The following is a 9,963-nucleotide window of genomic DNA, read 5'->3' on the forward strand; positions in this document are numbered from 1 at the left end:
CTCTGGGCCCCCCTCACCCACCCCGCGCTGGGGACCTCGGGGAGCCCCTCACCACCTCTCTGGGCTGGGATAGCCCTCACGGCCCCCGAGATGAGGACCCTGGGGACCCACTCACCCCCCCCCCGGGGATGAGGGCCTTTGGGAGCCCCTCACCCCCCTCAGGCTGGGGACCTTGGGGAGCCCCTCAYGCCCTCGCTGGGCTGGGGACCCTCTCTGCCACCCCCCAGAGATGGAGACCCTGGGGACTGCCTCATCCTCCTGGGGACCCCCTCAGCCCGCAGGCTGGGGGACCCCCAGGTGGATCCATCCACCCACCTCGTATCTGGGGCCCCCTGGCCCCTTCTCCCCRCAGGCTCCCTAGCCGGATCCCTCTCCCCCAGCACCCTCATACTGGGCACAGGCTCTGCAGGTGGATCCACCCTCAGCACCCCCACAAGGCAGCCCCCCTTTGCCCTACATGTGGATCCCCATGGGTGATCCAGCCCCTGGAGCTCCTTTCCCCGCCACCCTCACGCTGCTGCGGGATCCGGCAGGGCAGGACCCGCTCGCTGCGTGATGCCACCTCTGAGGTTGTGGGGTAAAGCCACATCTGGGCAGTCTGGAGGGGCAGGAGCAAAGCTGGCCACATCGTGCTCCGCGGACCGGCCCTTCAGCCTGGGTGGGAGAGCAGGAAATTGGCCTGGGCTGCTGGGCTGGGAGTTGTTGAGCCCCAGGTTTGGGTGCTGCCGGCGTGGGTGCCAGTGCGGTGGGAGGAGAGGTGGGTGCCCCCCAAGACCTGCAGCCACATGATTCCCAGGGCACAGCCATTCACCTTGCAGCTGCCAGATAAAAGGGAGCTTTAAACGTGTTCTTAACTCAGTTGCTTTGATGTGAAAGAGCCCGGCCCAGCTTAATGACGCCTGGTGTTTCCCTGGCTCCGGCCATGCCGTCATCGCGGCATTAATTTTAGCAGAGGTCCTTTCATCCCACAGGACCAGCAGGCTTTCAAGGCCAGCRGTGGGGGCTGGCCGCAGCCCTGTCCCCGTCCCTGCGGGGATCTCTCTGGTCCCCGCAGTGGTGGGTGCTGCGGAGGGATGTGCTGGTGCGTAACCGGGAGGCGCGGGGCTGGCAGGACACGCCGGTGAGCGGCCGGCTGATGCAATCCTGTCGCAAGTCTGCCGCGGTGCCGGTGGGGTCTGCGCCGYCCTTGGGGAGGGCACTGGGATGCTTCCAGGGTTGTGTTTGCAGTGCCCTGTTCCCTGATTGAGTTTAACCCCTTCAACCGTTATGGGATTTAACCCCTTCCTTTCTGACTCCCTGAATCAAACCCGCCCTGCTGTGAGCCCCATACTGCCCGTAGATGGGGACGTTACTCGTCTCGCATCGGGGCATCTGCTGGTTTCTCTTTGCAGAGACGTCCCCACACCTGGGGCTGTTTCCGGGCTCCTGCATGAGCAGTGATGAGGCAGGGCAGCACCCTGGGAGATGTGAGATCGTCCCTCTGTGCTCTGATGTTGGAGTGACGCAGYTCTGGTGTTAGCAAGTTCTGGGCTGCACTCTCACCCCTTCCCTGCCTCCCTCTCTCCTGCATGCCTTGGGGCTGCCCGGGAGGGGACAGATGTGTCCTGGGGTCACTAAGGATGTCCTCTCCGGTCCCTTGACTGTCCTTAGGCCTCGCTCCAGTGAGCAGCTCCTCACCCAAGCTGCAGGGCTTTGCCAAGCAATAGCAGAGAAATGAGAATAGCCCAGATTTCATCGCTGTGACCGCTCCTGCCCACAGGCCCGGGACTAGACAGTCCCATCTCCCATGTGGGAGTCCCTGTGCAGCCAAGGCCTTGTCTCCATGTCCTTGTGCAAGGTCACCCCAGGGTTTTTTTAATTAAACCTCGGTGTGGGAGATTTCTGCTCTGTTTAAGGCTGCCCTGAACGGCAGCCGGGCCCAAAATGTGCTCACGCACAAACGCTTGACCTGCCCTTCTGAAATGGTCGATGGTGTTGGGCATCTGTGGACGGCGCCCTGTGCCCCTCCAAAGGGAGAGTTTCACCTGCCTGGATGTRTTCAGTTAGTCAGAGGTGGGGAAAAGCTGATCTCTCCTGCTCCTGTGCAAGGCTTCGTGGCAGGAGGGCCGGCACAGACTGCGCCTCTGGGTGTCCTGGTGTCCTCCCACTTGTGCTGCCAGCTCATGGCTTTCTCTGCTGTTGCTTCTAGGCAGGTTTCGTGCTGATAACTTGAACAAGCTGAAGAACCTTTGCAGCAAAACAATCGGAGACAAAATGAAGGTAAGGGAGAGCTCTGAGCCAGGAACGGCTTCGATCCTGGGAGCCTGTGCCCAGCCTGGAGGAGGTGCTGGGCTGCCCCACTGCAGTGCTGTTGGCCTGGGAGAGGAGGGCTTCACTCACAGCAGGCTCCTGAAACACCTGATGCAGTGGAGCCTCCTTCACACAGGCAGCTGGCCCTGGCAGGTGTTTACCACCAGTGGGACCTTGCTAAGTGGGGATGTTTCTCCCAAGCCTCTGCTGGGGACCACATGGACTCCCCTTGCTCTCCACACCTCTCCCTAGCATTATTCAAGAATGTATTTACCCTGTGGGTTTTCTCTTTGACCCTGATGGTGTTTCTTTTCTTTTCTTCTTTTTTTCTTTTTCTTTTTTTTTTCYTTCCTCTGCAGAAAAAAGAGCCAGTGGGAACTGATGAGTCTGTACCAGAGAGCGTGCAGAACCTCGAAGAGCTCACTGCAGATATCTTAGGGGTGAGTCTGACTCCATCTACCCCTCGGGGTGCCACCAACCCATCCAGAGCTCCAGCTGTAATCGCCCAAGCTGGCGATGTAAGRTGTTTGAAAGCCCCAACGCCAACTGATAAATGACTGCCTGAAACTCTACATTGGGAGATTATTTCTYCCAGTCCTGAGCCAGCAATAATCAGACCTTACTCAGTGTTGTTCATCTGAAAACTGTTTTAGGCTTGGTGTGTGGCAGCAAGTTCCCTGGCCTGTTCACCCACCTGGGAGGTTGTTYTGTGATTCCCTTGGGGATTTGACTGGCCTTAGTAATTGTGTATCCTCCGCAAGTCCTTTTTTCCCTTGTCTGTTCCCCTTCCCAGTTCGTCAACTGAGACATTTAATGAGCGTGGAGCTGGTTGGCTTTTGCTGCCATGGGAGCTGGCTGCACCCCCCTGTTGCTGTCAGGCCCCATGTGACGCCTTAGCTTGCTCAGGGCCTTTCAGTGCCTGACTTATGTTGGCCCTTTGTCTTCTTTTGCTGTTGTTTGATGTGTTCAATTCATGGTTTCGCTCCAGAGCCCGTGTCAGTTGGGTGAGGGTCTGTGATTAACTACACTCAGCTGGTAGCSTCCTCTCCACTTAGGTTTTCTTTCCTTCCTCCCGTAACCCAGCTCTCTGTAACAGGGTCTCCAGGTATCCCAGATCAAGAAAGTCCGTGTCCTCATCGATGAAGCCATCCTCAAGTGCGATGCCGAGCGTGTGAGGCTGGAGGCAGAGCGTTTTGAGAGCCTCCGGGAGATCGGGAACCTCCTCCACCCCTCGGTGCCCATCAGCAATGACGAGGTAGGGATGGAGCGTGCCCCCCTCCCCGGCCGTGCGCCGGGCAGGTGTGGGGAGCCGCAGGGCTGCTCCGGGCCAGCTGCRTGCGGGTTCATCAAAGCAAGACAAGTGCCGCTGAGCGAGGCTCGCTGGAGGGAGGTCCCCACCGAGATCCGAGATCCGGCAGGCGGTGAATGAAATCTGCATGACAAGACAGTGTTTCCTGCCGGGAGCGCACAAAGAGCAGCTCAGACAACGTGGGGCGCAGGCATTGTTCGGGAAATACATGGGAAACTCGCTTGGAGCCAAAGGCTGGGATCTCTCTCTGCTGCCTTCATTCATCCAGCGGGGATATTTTGCTGGGGGAACACAATTAAGCTGGGCTGGCAGCCAAGTGGCTACGTAATATGTGTCCAGCAGGGATCAGCATTGGGGTTCCAGGCTCTGGCTCTTGGGACCTGGATTCAGTCACTTCCAAATGGCAAAGCCTGGTCCAGGAGGGGGAACCCACTTCGGTCTGGGGCTGTTGGGGCTTGGAGGAGGCTGGGGGAGGCCTGAGAACAGGCTCYTCTGGGCTGGGGAAGGTTAAGGAGGGAGGTCAGGTGCTTTGATGTAGTGTGGGACGCTCCCAAACTGGGCCCAGTGCGACATAGGTGGGAGCAGGCTGGTGATGTTGCAGGCCTGAGAGAAGAGATGATAGACTCCCCTTCTTCTTCCTTCCGTCCAGGATGCGGACAACAAGGTAGAGCGGATCTGGGGGGACTGCACGTGCAGGAAGAAGTATTCCCATGTGGACCTGGTGGTGATGGTGGAYGGTTATGAGGGAGAGAAGGGAGCCATCGTTGCTGGAAGCCGGGGATATTTCCTTAAGGTGAGAGCCCAGGATGCCGCCTCTGCTGGGCGCAGGGGAAAGAAACAACCAGAGCCAGAGGGAAAGTTGTGTGATGTGGAAAACAAGGAACACGACCTGGGAGACAGAGCGTTTGTGGCTTCTCATCCCCTGGGCTGAACTTACTGTGGAGACAGGAGCCTCCGTGGAGGCGTGAGCTTGTGCTGGGTTGGCTCGCTGCGTGGGACGKACTCAACATGGGGCTGCTGACGTGGTTGGCCCGGGCACCCTGCAGACTCACTCAAACATCTTGCCACAGTCAGAGGGTGACGGCATGCCCGGAGCAGCTCACGGTGCTCAGCTCGTGCTGCTGTAGGATACAGGGCTGTCTGTGACCCGGAGCAGCACAGGTCTGCAGGAAGCAAGTGCTGCACTGGGTTAAACTGGGGGCTTGGGGCTGGAGCTGGCTTGCGCCCTCTCCCATGCTCAGTGTGTTCCCAAACGTGATGAGCGAGTGGGGACAGTGGAGCGAGGTGTGTGTGACCGTTGGTGGCTTCCCTTGTCCCGCAGGGTCCCCTGGTGTTTCTGGAGCAGGCTCTGATCCAGTACGCCCTGCAGACCCTCCGCGCCAAGGGCTACACCCCCGTCTACACCCCCTTCTTCATGCGGAAGGAGGTGATGCAGGAGGTGGCCCAGCTGAGCCAGTTCGAYGAGGAGCTGTACAAGGTGAGCGATGAGGAGGGAGCGCGCTCAGCGGCTGCGGAGCTTATGCGTCCCGCTGGCTGGCACCGGCCACTGCCTCTGGATCGGGCTTTCAAACTAAACCTTCACGATGCGGCCTCCCCCCAGGATGAGGTGTGGAAGCGCTGCAGGAAGGAAGCCTGCTGAGATCCCCTCTGCCCCGGGATGCCCCCGTGTCGCCTCCCTTCTGCTCCCTATCTCTGGGGTTTATCTTTTTGCCGTGAAAAGACGTGCGGTCCCTGCTGGGAGGTTGCTAACGCGGTCGGTTGTCATGGTGATGCYGTGACGGGGAGACAGCTCCGTCCCCAGCCTCGCCATCAGGAGCTGGCGGGAGGCCATCGGGGCCTCTTAAGGAGGCCAAACAAGCRGCAAGCAGCAGCTGCTCCCCTTCCCGTGACCCATTTCTGAGCCGTCCTCTCCCTCCTGCCCACCTAMGTGCCAGCCCCAGAAGTCCTCTGCCTGTCTGCGTGCGCTGGCTCCTTGTTAGCACCTGCCGAGCCCAAGGGTCTTTGGCCCTAAAGGTGTAAGAAGAGCTGGGGATGGAGCACGGTTGCTCTCTCAGGCATTCCTGACCCCAAGTTCCCTCCTCGCTCCCCCAGGTGATTGGCAAGGGCAGCGAGAAGGCTGATGACAGCTCCATCGACGAGAAGTATCTCATCGCTACCTCGGAGCAGCCCATCGCGGCCCTGCACCGGGACGAGTGGCTGAAGCCAGAGGATCTCCCCATCAAGTACGCAGGGCTGTCAACCTGCTTCCGCCAGGAGGTCGGCTCGCACGGCCGGGACACCCGGGGCATCTTCCGCGTGCACCAGTTTGAAAAGGTGAGAGGGGCGGGAACAGGGAGTCCACACGGGTCCTCCGGGGAATCCGGGCCGCTTCCGAGGGCCCGTGCGGACCCAGGGCTTTTCTCTGCAGATCGAGCAGTTCGTCTACGCCTCGCCGCATGACAACAAGTCATGGGAGATGTTTGATGAGATGATCGCCACGGCRGAGGACTTCTACCAGTCCTTGGGCATCCCCTACCACATCGTCAACATCGTCTCGGGTAGGACCTGAGCTCCAGGCGGGGCTGCACTGTCAGCACGGCCCCTGAGTGGCGTGTCACGGGGTTCCCCTCTTCCTGATTGCTTAGACTGGGAAGGCCTTTGGGGTCGGGGCGTTTTGACGATGTGGGAGCAYGTGACCAGCACCCGGCCCACGTCTCTGCGCGCTGGCATTGCAGCAGCCTACAAGGAGATCAGCTGCAATTGCCAGCACCTCTGGTGTCGCCGTGGCGGTGACCCACTTCCCAGCTTGGCTTCCTTTGTCCGAGAGCATCCCCGGCTCGTGTTCCCACGGTATCTGTCCTCAGGCCTGGCAAGGGGGAGGAGACATTGCGGCTTCAGGGTTTGGAGAAAGGGAAGGAACGATTACTTTTCTCCAGAGATCTTCTGCGTTGCTTGGGGTCCACCAGAGAGAAACGTTCATCACCGGGGGGTATGGGTGTGCGAGGACTGTCCCTGCTCTGTTCCTGTGGAAAGGAAGAGCAGTTTGAACAGCTCCTCTGAGCTGAGCCTGGGAGCTCTCCCAGGGAAACTGGTCCATTTAAAAGCTCCTTTCCAGGCTCCTCTCTGCAGAGCAGGAACGTGATTTCCGCAGGGGCAAGCACAAAATACCAGCACAGCACCACTGAAGTCATCTGAAGGCTTCAAGCCTCGGAGATTGAAGATGAGACCAAACGGGTGCCTTTGGGATAGCTTCAGAGATGCCCCACTAACCGCTGCCCTCCCGTCTCCTAGGCTCCTTGAACCACGCTGCCAGTAAGAAGCTGGACCTGGAGGCTTGGTTCCCYGGTTCGGGCGCTTTCCGCGAGCTCGTGTCCTGCTCCAACTGCACAGACTACCAGGCTCGCCGCTTGCGCATCCGCTATGGGCAGACCAAGAAGATGATGGACAAGGTGAGGGACAAGCTCCTGTACTGCAGAACTCCTTGGCTTTTTCCTCTTACCTCTGCAGAAATTTGAGTGTGTATGGGGGGGGGGGGAATTTCCCCACAGTTCTGGGCAAATCCAGSGCTGCTTTTACAAGGATATGACTGCCCAGTGACGTTCTGGTGCCAGACAGACCCTGAAACTCTGCAGGGTGCTGAGGGGAGTGGCCGGACAGGAGCCTCACACCCCTTTTGGGCACGCTGGTCCCCAGGGCCTGCCCGCTCGTGTCCCTGCGGCTGCCTCACCCCCGCTGTTCCCCGCTGCAGGTGGAGTTTGTGCACATGCTCAACGCCACGATGTGCGCCACGACCCGGACCATCTGCGCCATCCTGGAGAACTACCAGACGGAGGAGGGCATCCTCATACCAGAAAGGCTCCGGGACTTCATGCCCCAAGGTAGCGCCCGACTGCCGTGCCCTCCCCACGCTCCCTTGCTTCCCAGTCTCTCCCAGTGCAGCCTGGATCCCAGGGCACCCGGAGCCCTGGATTGTCCCTCCCACGGGCTGTGGCTTCAGGCAGTGGAAGGAGCTGAGGGACCAGGGATGCAAGAGGGAGCGGCCAACCCTGRTCCCCAGGAGCAAGAAGAGCCCTGGGCAGTTGAGTGTGATGTGTCCTGCCTGTTCTTCCCTCAGATCTCCGAGAGATGATCCCATTTGTGAAGCCAGCCCCCATCGACCAGGAGCTCTCCAAGAAGCAGAAAAAACAGCAAGAGGGCAGCAAGAAGAAGTCGACGGGAGGAGAGCGGGTGCTGGAGGAGCAGATGAAGAACATGGGCGTGAACAGCGCCTAGACCCTGGTTCTGCCGTGTCCAGGGCCACCAGAGACCCTTGGGGGCCTCCTGAATAATCTCAGCTTCGTCTCTGGCTCGCTCTGCCTCTGGCTGCGCCCATCACCTTCGCTTCGGGGGGCTGCCAGTTGCTGAGCCGGCGGCTCAGCACCACTCCGCTCCATTGTGCTCCGACAGGACGAAGAACTGATGATATTTGGGCTCCAGCACCCCCGTCCGCCGCCTGCGCAGAGCCAGGCCGGGAGGGCGAGAGGGGAACGTGCGTCTGGGCTCCCCCGTCCCCTGGGGGTTTACTGTACCATAGGCTCTTCCTACGGGTGGAAACTTCCCTCCTCATCAATACAATAAAGCGAAGAAAGTCTCCGTGAGCCGCTCGGGCTGCGGGGGGGGGGGGGGGCGCTGGGCGCTGCTGCAGGGTGGTTATTCCTTTGGGGATGAAAAGGAGGGAGGGGCTGCAGCCCTGCTTCGCTCCGCAGCGTTATCCTGGCGAGGGCACAGCTTGGTGCCTCTGCCCAGGGCACCCCAGGGTGGCCCGGCACCCCCGAGCCCTCGGCGGTCGCTGGGAACCAGCGAAGCGCTAACTGGATTCCCACCAAGCTGGGGACGAGCTGCTGAACGGAGGGTTTTATCCGCCTAGCTGGGGGGGGGGCAGCGTGTTTCCACCCTTTTCTTCCCTTTCTTCGTGCCTGCCGGAGCAGCTGGGCCCGGGGGGCGGCGGGGGGCCTCCGCGCCGCCGCCGGCCCCGCACAATGGCCCGGACAAAGGCTGCGCTCACGGCTCCCATTTGTAATTCAAAGAGGGGCCGGGGGCCCCTCCGCGCGCTGGGGTGGGGGGTGGGGGGGGCCGCACCGGCCTCCGCTTGGCGCAGCTGCTGCCGCGGCCTCAGCACCTCCCGGCCTCAGCACCGCGTCCTGCTGGGGCGTGGGGATATGGCTATCCTGGGGGAGAGGCTGCCCAGAGCGGGGTTGGGGAAGGGGGGGTGTGCTGCTGCGTGCCTCAGTTTCCCCTGGCGAAATGGGGTCCCTTGGGTGGCTTCATGCAGCACCGCTGTCCCAAGCCGGGATGCTCCTTGCACCCAGTCCTTGGGTGCTGCAGCCCCCCGCCCGGCTGCACGTGGGAAACCCAGGGCTGCACCCAAGGCCCCGCGGGRAGAGGGCCCAGGCRTCCGGGGGCCCCCACCCCCACTCCYCGGGCCTGCTGCGGCGCAGCACCCGGATGAGCCGGTTCTCCGCGCCCTCGCCCTGCTTTGCCGCCTGGCAGTGCCAGCCTGGCTCCCCTTTGAAGGGTGCCGGGGCCGCCAGCGAGGGAGGGGAGAGGCCCCGGCTGAGTCAGCTGCAGCTCCAGGGCCCCTTTGCCAGCGCTGGGGGTCCCTGCTCAGCTCCCCAGCACCCACCCCAGGGCCCCAGGCCCCCCCCCAACGCTGCGCACGCACCCGTCTGACTCATTCTGCTCGCGGGGGCTCAGCTCCRCACCTTCCTGCCGCGCACCCCCGCCCCAGGCCTGACGCTGGGTGCAACTGTGGGTGCAACCACGGGTGCAATGGTGGCTGCAACTRTGGGTGCAACCGTGGGTGCAATGGTGGGTGCAGCAGGGCTGCCCCCGATGTGCTGGGGTGTTACAGYGTGTATGTGTGCATGCGTGTGYGTGGGTGGGTAGRTGTGGGTGTGTGCATGCTCATGGTGTGTTTGTGCATGCCCTATGCATGGCTGTGCAYATGCCGCGTGTGCATGCTTTGTGTGTGTGTGCGCGCGTGTGCTGCCCACGTGCAAAACGCACACTGCTGTGTGCACCACGTGTGCTGCCCAAACACGGGTGCACGTGCCCTGTGCACGTTGCATTGGTGCGCTGTGCGTGAGCTTCGTGTGCGTGCAAGCCCTACGCGTGGGTGTGCCCGCATGCTGTGTGCGTGGTGTGTGCTGACGCGCGTATGTACGTGTGTGCACGCCCTGTGTGCGCCACGCGTGCACGCCCGCCTGCCCCTGCGCGTGGGCAATGCGCACGTGCATGTGTGTGTGCGCACCCCTGGGCGYGCTTCATGTGCGCGTGCGGCCACCCCACCCGTGTGCAAGGCGTGTGCGTGGGTGCCAGCCCTCGCGCGTGGGCCCGCGCCGTGTGTG

The 9,963-nt window shown here is 61.6% G+C and overlaps 2 protein-coding genes across 2 annotated transcripts in view; both read left to right on the forward strand.

Annotated features, from left to right (window-relative positions):
- The window catches only part of LOC146585770 (endosome/lysosome-associated apoptosis and autophagy regulator 1-like), a 5,331-nt gene extending 4,775 nt beyond the window's left edge, over positions 1-556 (forward strand). Inside the window, exons 4-5 of the mRNA XM_085322339.1 lie at positions 228-318; positions 401-556. Of these exons, the coding sequence (XP_085178465.1) occupies positions 228-318; positions 401-556 (247 nt within the window). The remainder of the gene's footprint in view (positions 1-227; positions 319-400) is intronic.
- A 1,634-nt stretch (positions 557-2,190) lies between these two features.
- Positions 2,191-8,210, forward strand: SARS1 (seryl-tRNA synthetase 1). Its single transcript, XM_085322341.1, has 10 exons — positions 2,191-2,259; positions 2,649-2,729; positions 3,386-3,544; positions 4,248-4,391; positions 4,920-5,075; positions 5,690-5,911; positions 6,006-6,135; positions 6,869-7,026; positions 7,326-7,455; positions 7,692-8,210. Exons 1-10 carry the CDS (start codon positions 2,254-2,256, stop codon positions 7,847-7,849), a joined length of 1,344 nt encoding a protein of 447 aa, XP_085178467.1. The 5' UTR covers positions 2,191-2,253; the 3' UTR covers positions 7,850-8,210.
- The last annotated feature ends 1,753 nt before the right edge of the window (positions 8,211-9,963 follow it).

Source organism: Rhea americana, unplaced genomic scaffold (genome assembly GCF_003343005.1).
Source record: "Rhea americana isolate MKP2758 unplaced genomic scaffold, rheAme1 scaffold_767, whole genome shotgun sequence".
Taxonomy (NCBI): domain Eukaryota; kingdom Metazoa; phylum Chordata; class Aves; order Rheiformes; family Rheidae; genus Rhea; species Rhea americana.